At 27.5% G+C, this 15,116-nt stretch overlaps 1 protein-coding gene across 6 annotated transcripts in view; it reads right to left on the bottom strand.

Annotated features, from left to right (window-relative positions):
* LOC123259947 (FH1/FH2 domain-containing protein 3) overlaps positions 1 to 15,116 on the bottom strand; it is a 162,849-nt gene that overhangs the window by 9,598 nt on the left and 138,135 nt on the right. For 5 of the 6 annotated variants that reach the window (XM_044720784.1, XM_044720786.1, XR_006508350.1 and 2 more), the window contains 7 exons: positions 12,010 to 12,168; positions 10,046 to 10,228; positions 8,502 to 8,621; positions 8,125 to 8,259; positions 7,760 to 7,902; positions 5,300 to 5,567; positions 4,852 to 4,975 (listed from right to left, as the gene is read on the bottom strand). In XM_044720784.1, coding sequence (XP_044576719.1) covers positions 4,852 to 4,975; positions 5,300 to 5,567; positions 7,760 to 7,902; positions 8,125 to 8,259; positions 8,502 to 8,621; positions 10,046 to 10,228; positions 12,010 to 12,168 — 1,132 coding nt within the window. Of the gene's footprint in view, positions 1 to 4,851; positions 4,976 to 5,299; positions 5,568 to 7,759; positions 7,903 to 8,124; positions 8,260 to 8,501; positions 8,622 to 10,045; positions 10,229 to 12,009; positions 12,171 to 15,116 lie in introns of all 6 variants that reach the window. The other variant, XM_044720785.1, reaches the window with a different exon arrangement.

The raw sequence follows: 15,116 nt of genomic DNA, 5'->3' as shown, positions 1-15,116 counted from the left end.
AGTAAAATTTTTGAAGAAAAAAATTAAATATTTTCCGAGTTACACGCGATTTTCGACGGCACTAAAAAAAAAGATCCTCCATTCCGGCCTTCTCCATGAATGAAACATAAAAAAAAAAATTCTCGTTTAAATAGAAGATATTTTTCGTACAATGACCCTCGCTCGAAAAAAAATATCAAAAATTGAAAAAATGGCGGCGTTTTTAAGGAAAAAAAAAGTTGAATTTTACCCAAAATTTTGGTCGTTTTTGGCCTGCCAAAATTCGATTTTTGATCAGATCAAAAAACTGGAGAATCATTGTCTGGAGAACTATGTACAGAACACGCAGAAAAAAATTTGGTTGTGATCGGATCATTTTTCTTCGAGTAATCACTGCAGCAAATTTGAAATATGCTGTTTCGAGAAAAACGTGTTTAAAGATAAAATAATCCTATTCTTACTGCCGAGCGGCTACTGTTTAAATGGCTGTAATTCAAACACTATTTGAGATATCGATTAAAAATTTTAATATGTCATTAGGTAGATTTCTTTAGAAATATAATAATTGTAGCCGGTCTCATATCGTAATTTTTAGAAAATTTTGTCATAATATATTTCATTTCATCGAGTAATGTCGAAAAATGGCATTGGCTCAAAAGTTTATATATGTGATATAACGCGTCATGTCAGCAGGATTGCGCCCACAGTTCTCAATCGATCATCATGAAATTTTGTGAGTTTATTCTGTGGATCAATACCAAGATCATGTTCGAAGATGATCGAAATCGGCCGGTTAGTTTATGAGTTGTGGTTGTTTAAAAATTTTTTTCATTTTCAAAAAATTTTGAATTTTCAGATTCAGATTCAGATTCACTTTATTTATGCCAAAGCCTGCTGGCCAGATGGCAAGTTTTACAAAAGTACAAAATTTAGTAATACAATATAAAGATATTATAAACAATGACTATAAACTATAAAAACTATAGTCACTAAAACTAAAACTAGTCACTAAAACTAATGCTATAGTAACTAATAACTTAAAATCTATCTAAGTGACAAGAATAAACACTACAAATTAATTAAATTTAAGAGATCAAATACATCATTCGATTTAACCATATTCTTATCTCGATTTATCACGATCGAATACTACTAACCATCCAAATTAAACAGATAGTCATAAATTTTATTTTTGAAACTCTCTAGACTCGTAGATTTTATGAAAATAATTTTTTAGATGTAAAAGATAGATAAAATCTATCAAATTTATCTTATACTTCATTTAATTACCTTCAATATAAACTATCATTTGTCTAGTTTTAATGATTTTTTAATTAATTCCGTGATTTTGAAAATTTTCAATAATTTTTCAATAAACGTATTTCGGCCCTTTTTCTTCAAATAATTTTTAGGCCGTAAAAGATAGCTTAAATCTATCAAATTTATGTTAAAATTTACATAATTATCTTTAATTTTAACTATTTTTCGTCGCCTTTTTATGCATTTTTCAATTTATTTCATAGTTGGGAAAGTTAAAAAAAAAACTAGAATATAGTTATTTTCGATACGTATGCGGAATGGTAGGTATTTTGGTAAGCTTGTGACGTCACGAGGCTGAGATTATGAGTGCATTCTCAACAAAACCGAGTACGTTGTTATCGGTCGAGCGAAGCGAGACCAGATAAAACGTACGAGGTTTTGTTGAGAATGCACTCATAATCTCAGACGAGTGTCATCACCAAGTTTATTGCCAAAATACCAACCTTTGCGGATTTGCATCTAAAAAAATTTTTGTAATAGCAACGGCGAAACTCGGATTTGAGAGGATGCAAATAAAATATTATTCATTTATGAACTGTCACACGTAAATAATTGACAAACTAAAATATTAGTAAAATTGTTTACAAGAATCGACTTGTCGCCAAGATTTTTTTCGATTCATACTCTCCCTGGTGGATGATTGTAGAAATAAACAAAACTAAATATCCTATAGTACTTTTAGTATCCATGCGGGAATGTAGAGACAGATAGACAGAGAGAGATGTCACTTATCCTTACGTGTGCGTAAAAAGTAGACTCAACTATAGATTACCAGATATCATTCATTTTACCCCTCCTAACTATAGCTCGAAAATCCAAGTTTCGCGATTGGTATTACAAAAATAAATTTTTAGCTTCTATCATCAAATGACTTTCATTTGTTACAAATTCTATTTTTTAGGTAGATGTCTTTAAATATCTATTTGTTGTACACGGAGAGAAAAATATGGGAATTTTTCCTATAATTTTAATGAAATGTTTTCCTATAGGATTCTAGGAACTATTACTTGGATTATGGGAATGATACCCATAATTTTTGGGAACTGTTACTATGATTATAGGAATGGTTCCAATAATTATGGGAACGATACCCACATTTATGGGCACTTCAGTATGGGAATAATTCCTATAATTATAGGAATGGTTCCCATAATTATGGGAATAGTTCTCATAATGATATTGGAACTGTTCCTATAATTATAGGAACTATTCCTATAATTATGGGAACTATTCCTATAATATATAGGAACTGTTCCTATAATTATGGGAACTATTCCCATAATATTATAGTAACGGTTCCTATAATATTTAAGTAAATTTTTTTAATCCAATAGTACGAAAATTATTTTCCTAACCTACAACAACATAATTGAGTTCTTGTGATGTCCAAATTCAATGTTATTTCACTCGCAATAACATGTTTTATTAATTATTTGACTTATTTCCATATTGAATACTAAGGTAAGTAATTAATTATAATTAACTAAAAATATTCTTTTCAATTTATTGATTCTCTAATAATTCAAATACGACCAAAAATTCATCAGTAGTAATGTCGATCGTTATTTTAAGTATAATAATTACAATAATAATAATAATAATAATAATAATTAATCAGTGGTAGTAGTTAATTTTTTTTCATATTTCAATGGTTTTGGAATTTCAAATATTCAAATGTTTCCGCGGTTTAATGCGCATGCTCGTAGGCAGCTCATCACAACAATTTGATTTCGTCATACTCGTACTTATCAATAGATGGCAGACTACTCGATTTATATGTCAATGTTTTGTTTTGATCCACAATCTATACCATAACAATAACCTAAAGTATAACAATATCTATATCCCTATAACAGGGACCTATAACAATAACAATATCACAACGTCTAAAAGTTGTGCCCGTGGTACAGAATTTTTCTTAGAAAGTATAATATCAGAATTTTTAATATTATTTTGTGAATTATTTCCAAATCATCCACTAAGCTTCAAATTCCATATCCTTTTGCACTATCGGAGAATGTATGGTTCTATGGGTCCACCGTGGAATTTATGTTCTATGAACTTCGAAAATAAACATCAATCTGCTAGAAAATATGCTCGCGTTTGTTTAAGTAGAATTAATATTAATCATAGTATTGCCGTAAAAAGTCAACTCAAACTGAATTATTATTTATCGTATGAAAATGACGAAAATTCATTTTATACAGTTGGATCTATTGATAATAGTTTGTTGAAAAATCATAAAAATTTCATGCGTTCCGTTTGAGCCTTCCAACATGTCCAAGTAACTTTACTGTTGTCAACTATGTAGATTGGATAGGCAATCATAAGATTAGTGAAACATCTGTATTGGTGATGCCTTCAGAAAATGGTCCTAAATTTTACATTGTTGAGTTAATAATTAAAGATAATATCAATCAACTATTTATCATTACAACTCAAGTTATTTGTGAATTTGATAACCACTTTGAAGCATTTGAAATACTTTACTAATTCAAACAATTTTACTTGTCTTCCAATAACAACGTTTGAAATATGTAAAATAAGTAACATTGTTTATATAAATAATAAAAAGTTATGTACCTAAACGATGGATTTAATTAGTTTTAAATACTGTAAATAAATATTTTGTTTCGAAAAATAAATGGAATTGTAAAAAAACAATGACCTTTCTCACATCTATTTTTTCCCTGTAATTGTATAGTAAGAAAATCCTCCTTTTCCTATAAAAATTTTAGACTTGTTACATTATTTTTCTGGATTAATAAACACTATTTTAACTGAGTTAAATAAGCAATTTAAGATTAAAAACATACGTGAAGTAACATCGTAAAAAAAATTTTTCTACTCTCGTAAAATATTAATTTTCAACAAAAAATATATTAATTACTTATATATTTGAAGTTATTATTTATTTATTTTCATGTAAACAACCATTTTCCTATCATTTGCGTCGTCGCCATAATATTATGGGAATTAGTGCTATAATTATTGGTATTATTCATATAATTATGTTAATCCCTCCTACAATAGTATAGGGGACCATTCCTATAATTATGGGAACCATTCCCATAATTATGGGAATTATTCCTATAATACTATAGGAATGATTACCATAATTATAGGAATATTTCCCATAATATATTGGAGCTATTCCATTATTGTATAGGAACCATTCCAATATATTATGGGTATAGTTCCCATAATCAATATAGGATTGATTCCTATAATGATAATTTTATCATAGGAACCATTCCCATAATGATTTGGAAAAAATTCCTATATTTTTCTCTCCGTGTAGTCGGTCTTATATCGTTATTTGCAAAAATATAATAAAAAATACATTTTAGGACATTATTGCCTTTTAATAACGTGTTTTTTTTTTAATATTCAAACGAGAAATCTACCTATCCATGTCGGGCATGGCCGAATGACGCTTTTTTTTAAAGGTATAACCTATCGAAATATGAAAAAAATTTGGATTTTTTGAAAATTTTACACTAATTGTGCCCCTTAAAAAAAAAAAAGATTACTTTATTCGACTGTACTTACCCTCCTTTCGTTGTCTTCTCCAAGGTAAAGTACCGTGTATACTTTCAACGTCAGAAATATCACTGCCAAGAAGTTGTCTAAGTTCTGCGTCAGCTCGATCTTCTTTCGTACGGAATTTACCCACCTGGAAATAGGGAAAATTCGAGATATAAAGTACAAGTATACACATTTTATATTTTTTATTTTGTATTATTTTTCTCGGTGAATTCAAGAGTGAAAAAACTTGGAAAGTAGATGCGCAAGATCTAAAACACAATTTTATTTGTGCATGTGTGTGTGTATCGAGGATCTGATGAAATCTAGTGCTGAAGGGGCTCAAAGTTAAAGAGCAAAACAAGATATAAGATAGAGGAGAATTCGTACTTTGATATTCAAAATAAATATACATTTTTTTCTTTGTTTTCGTTTTTTTTTTTTTAATAAAAAATAATATGTCAATAATACTTGCCTCAGTTATCATTTTTCCCCGCGTCTTATTCCTCTCACGATGATTCGCTTTCTTCTCCAGCTGTTGTATAACACGTTCGCGAGTCGTTCTGTATTCCAGCGCGAATTCAGATACAATTCTGCAGAATTCATTGGGCTTTGTGTCTTGAACACGATGCAAGGGAATACCAAGCCAGAGAATAAATTTGTGAAACCTATTGATTATTCGCCGATGAACGATACTCAGTACTATAATTCTTTCCGCACAATCGGCTAAAAAGTCTGACATTCTGTTAACAAAGGAAATAAAATACATACATTTTTATTTTCAGTTTCAATAATTTTTTTTTTAAGGAAATAACAATGTTCAGTAAATAGCTGGGGGTATAAATAATAAATAGAAGAATATAAGAGAAGATAAATATTACTGATTGGTAAAAAGAACGCCGAGAAAGGTGAAGGTGAAGGGGTGTCCTATTAAAAGGGCAAAGTGATAAAGAAACAACAGAGAGTTGGTAATTTTATAAGAATACCCGGAAAATAATAAAATAAAAGTAAGGATGAGAATGAGAATAAAATGATGAAAAAAAACAAGTAAAGCTTCAAGTAATTAATGGTGAGTCACTTGGGCTTTTGCCAACTTACTAGAGGGGAAAATCGGGTAAAATTTATTGGGCCTGCTCACACAGGGGACATCGCGTATCCTCGACAATTTACAGGATTTTTGGTTCTTAGATAAAAATTACTCAAGATTACATTTAATTCTTGTCTTTAAGATACCTCAGTTTTCTATTTTTTTTTATGCCCGATAAATATGAAGAAACTTTTCATCTAAATCATGAAAATTTTTTTTTAATATTTCAGGCTATTTTTATTTTTTTAAAAAAACATTCCATGCAAAATTAAAAAATTACTAAAATTTAAAAATTTAATCTTAATTTATTATTAAAAGTTTATATTTTACTAATTTGTAAAGAAAATTTTTTTTAATTAATAAGAAAATCGATTTTTCTCTCCTAGTAACTTTTCAGCCGTACTAACTTGTATCCGGGTCAAATATTCTTTAATAGTTTTAAGAACAAATTTTTTTGTTCGTTATTAATTAACACCTAAGTTTATTAAGATCGTGTTGCCAGCATGCTAAATCCTTTATTTGTGTTTTTTAATTAGTTTTTTTTAATTATCCTAAATAATTTATAGTTAAATATATAAACAATAATGTTTCTAAGGTTGAAATAATATAAAAGTTTTTTTAATAAACAACTTCATGTACACATTTTGTACTTGTCCCACCAGTCGCAGTAAAAAAAATTTTTTTAATTGTTTCTACGTAGGTAATAAGTCTAATTCTTTATAATATTGAATGTTTGTAGGATACATTTTGTATTAAGAGAAAAGTATTTTTTAAAAGTTCAGTGGTCGAACTGAAATTGGACTTTAAGTATACCACGGTGAGAGAGAAGGATTTTTCGATGTCCCACCAGTCACACTCAGTCAAATGATAATTACGAGAAACTTAAAAAGTAATGGAGGTTTTTGACAAAGGGATGTTGTTAATTAATTATTCTTCTATACTATAAGATAAATTTTACTATTTATAGTATAAGTTTCAGTCACATAATTATCTATACTAATAAATGTAGAGTCGGTTTCTTTGTCCGGTTATACTGCGAAAACTACTGAACCGATCGGAATAATACTTATACCATAAGATGCAGCGTGTTTCGGAGAAGGTTTTAGTATATAATATGGCGGTGATTACATATTCGGAACCTATATTTTTTTGACTTAGAAATAATGAATTTTTATTGTAACTCAATTTATTCTATTCGATTGTCATTTGTTTAAAATAAGTTTTTTAACTCTATTGGTTAAGTTTATATACTAGGCAGATTTCTTCACTTATGAGACCTGCAATTTCTTTAACTGAAACTTTCAATGCTCATTAAAATTTTTTTTTTTCATATCAATTATTATTCATTTTTGTAAGAAAGACACGGGAATGTAATAATGATTGCACATTGAAAGTTACAATGAATATTAGCTAGAATAATTATATGGATAAAAAGTGCATGCCAATTCGATAGAGTTGGGAATCTGTGCAAGTCAAAACAATACTCTAATTAAATTTCAAGTTTAAATCTAAAAATGCAATTCTATAAAGCGCCCAGCGGAGCGGGCGAGTAACAACTAGTAGCTTATAATTTATGGAATTTCAAAGTCAAATGTCCCACCAGCCGCTATGAAATGCCCTTAAAATTAAAATAATACCAAGAAAAATAAAATATTGAATAAAGATTAAAAGGGAAATACTTTGATGTGAATTTTTTTTTATTAAAATCCAATAATTTAAATTAAAGCTGCAGCCACCAAGCACCTCACCTCGGGCTTTATATAATTTGAATAAAGCAATCATTTATTTATATACTGTATTATATATTATATTATAAATAAAATATAAATATTTTATTAGGATTCTTACTTTACTTTCATCATTGTTGAGCCGTCGTGCTTGGCAATAAGTTTCAGATGGTCCCAAGAGGCTTTGCATTCGCTCTCAAGCTTGCTGATATTTAACGCCAACTCGTCAAAATCAATCTTCGACGCTCGGGTTACAGCTCCGATCTGACGAATAAAATCCAGATAAAAAAGTTTTTAAAATAGAGAGTAATAAGAGAAAAAAATAAAGTAAGTCGTAAAATAAACACAATGAAATTTCTCGTGATATGTTACGGAAAAATCGGCTATTTTTTCAAATGGAAATTTTCATTTTTTTTTTTTATTTTTATTATAAATCTGTAATTGAAAATTTTTGGTTTAAATTTATGAATAAAAATAAACACTTACTTCAGAGTAAAGATCCGTTGAGTCCGGGAACTTCTCCATCACCATATGACAAAGGTGATGGAGCAAAGAATGCTTGTGTACGGTGTCCTTGACTTCAGGTACTTTGGTGAGATATTCCAGCTGAAAGCCCTTCACCTGGAAAGAGAATGGATTTTAAAAAAGGGTAAATTGATATGAGAAAAAAATAACAGGGAAAAAATGAGGGAGAAGTACAAAGCTTTTGGGGAAAAAGAGTAAAGAGCAAAGAGTAAAGAAGAATGTGATGAGTGAGATCGAATATGAGAGTTGGCCCGAAGCCGAGATATCAACTTTTCAATAGATACACTCGAGGATCCGTTATATTAAACGGATATCATTTGACTGATACAATAGCTCACCTCATTTCCGTTCAAGAATATCCCGATTGATAGCAGTGTGCTCAGAATACCACGGAACGTTTTATTCATCCGCAACGTCTCCATACCTTGCTTAAGATCCATCAACGGGTCTGCTATTTCCTGGAAAATAGAAAAAAAAATTTTTTTCTTAATCGTTGTTCCAGATAGACAATCAGAATCTTTTTTTGGAAATTTTTATTAATAGTGGTATTATATTAAAAAAAAAATTTGTTTAAAATTTCACTCTTGCTTCAAGATATTTACTTTTCCTAAGGTAGTATTTTACTTTGAAATTTAAAAAAAATTGATTTTTTTTTTATTTTTGAAAATTTAAACATTCAAGAATTTTTATTAAAATTTTAAACCAATTTAAGCAGTTTAATTGTATTTTCTTTTTTACTAAATTACCTCATGTTTTTTACACGTGTATCAACCAGCTGAAAAATTATTTTTAAAAAATTTAACTTTAGCAGATAATGTATTGAACCCAAAAATTCAAAATTTTCTGTTTTAAATAGCTCATTTTTGAAATTTCAACACCAGCGCAAACGCATTTACTACTAATCTAGGTAATGTATTTAATGAGTGTTTTTTTATTTTTAAACGGCGAAAAATAAGGTAAAAGACCCCATTAGTGGGACCTCTAAGCCCTATAAATGGCACTTTTTCTTTCAATGAAAAAATGTTCTACTAGGAATAAAAATTAAAAATTTTTTTGATCTAAAGGCCTTAAAGATTATAAATAATACATTCATAATAGAAATTAATGATTTCATTGAGTAATTACCAAAATCAAAGAAAGTGTCAGTTATGGGATCCTCGCCACTAATGGGGTCTTTTACCCTATATAATAAAACAATTTTTAATTTTTTTTAAGAGTGTATTTACTAAGTCCAAAAAACTACATCAATATCTTTATTCATAAACTCATAAAAAATTCTTAAAAATAGCGTTTTTTTAGGGCTTGAAGTAGAATACTACCTTAACTATCATTATTAATATTATTATTAATAATCATTAATTTTTGATAATTTTTTTGATTAAAGAATGTAAAAATATCTAAAAATTCAGAATCTAAGACAAAAATCAACTAGTTGTCTTCAAGATTGATTTTTCTCAAAATAACCCTTCATATTTATTTGTAAAAATTTAATTAAAATTTTTTCCAAAAATCTGTTTCTACATTAAACAACAAAATATTTTAAATAATAATTAAAAAGATGTTTACACAACAAAAACAATTTCGAACATAAAGAGATATTTTCAATTTCAAGTTAATATTCCTCGTATTTACTTATCATAAGCGAGGATTTGTCAAAGCAGTGTGCAAATAAACAGTCGACTAAGAAATAAGTATACTTATATATACCGAGATGTGTATAAACATTTTCTTATAGAGATACAGATATAATGCAAATACTATATACATTATATACTGGTATGAATACGAGGTACGAGTATATGCATCATATTAATACCTCTCAGTTGATTTCCCAAGTTCTTCTGATGTACTTTCAGTTTTAGCTGAAAGTTCGATTGCTTACCTTCTCAGAGTTCTCAAAGTCGAGTTTGAAAGCCCAGAGCTTCAATCTTGCCGGTAACTCAGATATGGAAGCAAGAGTAAGTAGAAACTGTTCTGCTGAACCGAGAGGCAGATCCGGACTGGCGGCCTGCGCTTCTTGGATTCTCGATCTTTCCTCTTCGGTTGGTAGCATCGTCAGAAGTTTCTAAAATAATACCTTGTGTTACAGTTATCACTTATCTCTTATGAATAATTTAAACAATATCTTAACAGTGTACATATATCATAATGTACCGTACTATATCATACTTTGTATTGTATTGCATCATATTATATCACATACATACATATATTGTTCTATATTATATCAAGAAATATTAAATTGTATACCCACTACTACCTACTACTACAACTATTGTATCTACGCATTCATATAATAGACAATGGACTAAAACTTTAATTAAAACTACCCGCTCGTACATCTCTATTAATCCCTGAATTTTAACAAAAAGTTCTCCTAATTTAAATATCCACGCCTTCAGAATTTTTTTTATTTGTGTAAAATAATCTGAACAATCAGTTGAATAAATACAAAAATTTTCATTGAAAACTTTGTATTGTTTCAAGTTTTAGAATTTTCTTAAAGTTGTTACTGAAAAAAAAAATTAATTAAGCTTTGTTTTACTGAAGTTGTGAATAAATTGTGAGGAAAAAATATTAAAAAATCACAATATTAAATATACTGCATAGTTTTTTGTACATGTAAAAAAACCCGGTCTTTTAACTTAAGAAACGTCATTTTCAAGTACAGTTCTAGCGCTGCGTACGACTACCGCCATCTATTAGAGATATAGAAAAATAAAATGAACGAAAAATAATTGATTGGCTCTCAATTATATTCAAAGATAACAATGTAAATTTAAAAAAATGAGTCAATTTTAAATGTTCAAAGTTTATCTTGATTCTTCATAGGCAATATTTTGTTTAAATTAATTAACGAAAAAAAATATATGTATTTACAAAACTTTCGTTTTACAGCCAGTGCATTTAATTTAATTTTTAATTAATTTAAAACTTTTTTGCATATGTGAGTTGCTTGACAGGAAATTAAAAAGGCTTTGTGTGATAATTTGACATTCTAACGCCGCTGGAATTATCAAACTTTTACGAATTCATTAAACTACTTTTACAACAGTGAAAATCTAAAAAAAAAAAAATGTAAAACTGTAAAAAAAATGTTTGTGATATTTTCAATATCTACTTATTTATTGAAATAAAATTAATTAAAATAATAAAAAAAGGAACGATTGTAATTTACAAAAAAATGTTTATTTTTTTTTTTTTTTCAATAGAAATAAATTGAATAATTTTTTTTAAGTTCGGAATCTATTGAAGATATTTTAGAAAATGATTATAGCTATGATAAAATAATGAGATAATTTAGTGATAATATAGAATAATTAAAAAGTATTTAGTAATGAGCGTGAATGTGAAAATTGCTTGCAGATATTGAATGCATGGATCAAAACTTCATTTATAATATCTAAGCTTTTGACAAATTTAGTTGAGTAACGATGAGACGGTAGAATTAGTATTATAACTTTAGGGAAGTTTTGAATTTGTTATTTAGTTATTAATGAGTTGTCGTAACTTCATCTTCCGTTTAATTATTAGAAAACTAAAGTAAAAATTTGATTATAAGATATATTCAATAGAGAGACCTGTAACTTTGATCAAACTATTTTTGAAATTAAATAATGCAAAAATCAAATTTAAAAATGTTATTAACTTTCAATTCATCTAAACAAAATTGAAGTAAAAATTTTAATAAAAAATTGTAAATTTAAGCTAAATTTTTCAAATTTTTTCGGTTTTTGATTTTTTTTTCTAATTAAATAATAACTAAAAAAAAAATATTAAAAAAAAATTCCACTTCAAATTTTTGTGAAATTATTAAAAAAAAAAAAAAGAAAAGTTATAACTTACCTCAATGCCCTCTCGATTCATAATAGTAGCGTCCATCTTGAGAATGGCCGTCTTGATTGATCGCGGAGGGGGTAATTTGGTCATGCCAATATTGATAGCGTTTGATCTTTTGTGATCGAGCACAATGATCTCCTTGTTTTTGTTCATCTCCTGTTGTTTCTGTATTTTTATTTTGAAGAAGAAATTTATATCACTATTAGTAATCATAATCAATAACTAAATTTATAAAAATAAATAATCTAGATATTCATATAATTTAAACAAATAATTCATACAATTATACGTATGTAAATAATATTAGAATACTAATATGAATATTAACGTTGAATTATTAATTATTATTACATCTGCATTAATATCTACAACAAGCATGTTAACACATGCATTTAGAAATACATATACATAAATTTATACTGAGTTCTTCTATTTGTTAAAAATTCAACAAAAAACTTTTTGACACAATTTTTTCGACGCAATGACGGAGAATTTTTTATACTGTAGGAATTTAATAAAATAAAATCAACAGAGGGATTGATTAATTTATTTAAAATAAAGATATATAAACAAGATCTATTAGTTGTGCATGGCATTGGCGTAAATAAATTAATCACCAAAAATAAATAGACATATATCCATATCGTTGATAACATTTTATTGTAAGGTATTACAAATTTAAACTCGAGTATTTTTATAAATATTTATTTCAATCTGTTAAATTGACATAGCCGCAATGACAAGAAGAATATATATATATATAAACATGTCAAGCGAAGAGTTGTTTGTTTTTTTTTGTTACTTTTTTTTTGGCAAAAATGAAACGTGCAAATAAATTGTGTGGCATGTGTATTGTACAGAGGAAAAGCACCGAGATAGATATTTATCAGTGCTATAATAAAAAATCGAAAAAAAAAAATAATGATGATGATAAAAATAATAACAGAAATAGAGGAGCTAAGCGTAAAGGAGCTGCCGGGAAGAAAACCAAGTTAAGAAATTAAGACTCACCTCCTGTTGTCAACCAGCATGCCATTTTTGTTTGTGTAAGAGCACCAACAATATTGCAAAGAATACAAGATATAAATTAGATTTGTTTTTATTTTATTAATAATTTCATTATTGCGCTCTAGTACCATCAACCATTACCATTCACCATTATTTAATATTATTAATTTTAGCTGACACCAAAAGCAGTTCTTATAACTTACAAGAAAATTATTATTTTTATTCTATTTTATTTTACTGGTAATTGTTCAATTTTTATGCAAATTTTTTTCTAACATCGTTTGCAAGCGAACGATTACCAAAAAAATAAAAACCCATGCACCAATTACTAAATTTTGTCATTCCTGCTTTTTGCATCTAAATCTAAATTGGAATAGTTAAATTACTAAATTACTTTAATACTGAGCTTTAATGGTACAAGTTAAAAGTCCTGTAACATTAAAGCTTAACTACTTTATGAATAGCTGAAAAGTTTAAACATTAATTGAGATCTCGAGAATTTAAAATGAATTAAAAGGAAAAATAAATGTAGCATGACCTCAAAGTATCCATTAACTTTTGCGAAATGTATCTATTTTAATTATATAACACTTTTCAAATTTTCCCTTTGACAGTCGAAAAATGAACTCCAACATTTGTGCTTAGTTATTAACAACAAACCGAGAAAATCAATAAGAAACAGAACTGGAAAGTTTTTAATTTTAACCTTATTAATTATTTTCATTTTCATGAAGTAGAACAGTATAATTATTTAATACTTAGCGCTCATTATTTAAAGGTATTGATCAAATTAATATACAATGAACATCCCGTTATACCGACATGGGTTATCATTCTTTCAATATCCTTTCTTAATAAATCATACGACGATTTTAATATAAACATTTGATCTCCGGATGAAAATTCGTAAGTAAATTATTTGGATCATCATATTGTTTTTCTCGATACAAATTATGTACACTGATAAAAAATTTATTTTTAAAAAAATTAGCACTTGTGACAAGAAATTAATTTGTTGAAAATTTTAAATAATTTTATTTATTAGCCGAAGAAATTCCGAGCGTAATTTTACCCAAAACTTTAAACGCGTTTTTTTCGAAACTACATTTTTCAAAACGTTTGGCATGATTTCTCAAGTTCTACTGAACCGATTTACTTGAAATTTGGTGGGAGTCTTCTAAATATAAATCTCTATCGCATTGACTATTATTATAACAAAATAAAAATTTTTGCTATTTTTAAAAAATTCAGAAAAGTCCAAAAATATAGAAAAAAATGTATCATTTTTTCGGACAGCCGTAATTTAGCAAAAAAAATTTTTTTTACACTTTTTCTTAGTTAGTACGATAGCAGCATTTATTTAAATTAATAATCTTTTTTATTTTTTTATTTCAGATCATTAGAAAGCTTGCAATCGTGACAAGTTTGGCGCGCCATTTCTTTTGTACCTGCCACTTCAACAACATATAACATTTTCAGTTTTGTATTTTTTGCCTTTTTTTTTTTTTGTATTCTCAAATCATTAATAAACGCCTGTTAAAAAAATGGATGGTAAAAATATTTTTTGTTTTTTATTTATAGCACCCGAAAAAACACCTCAAATTCATGCCTCTACACTAGAATACCCCCTTAAAATTTTTTTTCACGATAATTTTATTCGTGAGAAAAAATTTATTCGATTGGGAAAAAAAAAACAATTTTAGACGAAAATTCACAAGTTTTTTGTTTTCAAATCAAATATATATTTTTTTTTTTTATAAAATTACTGTGAAAAAAAAATTGATTTATTCAGCTAAAAAATAAAATAGTTGAAAATTTTTTTTCTCAGGGTATCATTAATTTTTATCTTTAACATAAATAAAATGATGTAAGATTTGAGACTAAATAAATAATTTAATTATCAAAGCTGGTCGATGAAATAAAAAAAAAACATGCAATATCAGTGCAGAGAAATAGTTTACGGGTGGCGTTTTATATAGAGCGCAAGAACGTCAGGCTATGAAACTTTAAACAAGTTATAAAGCAAGAGTTTGTTTTTGTTAAAGATTGTCTTGATCACACTGTCACGAAACCCTCATACCCTACAATAAGTATAATGCTAAAGT

The sequence above is a fragment of the Cotesia glomerata genome, linkage group LG2, assembly GCF_020080835.1.
Source record: "Cotesia glomerata isolate CgM1 linkage group LG2, MPM_Cglom_v2.3, whole genome shotgun sequence".
NCBI lineage: Eukaryota > Metazoa > Arthropoda > Insecta > Hymenoptera > Braconidae > Cotesia > Cotesia glomerata.
Note: the sequence above shows the minus strand (reverse complement) of the source record. Positions and strands in the feature narration are given on the sequence as shown.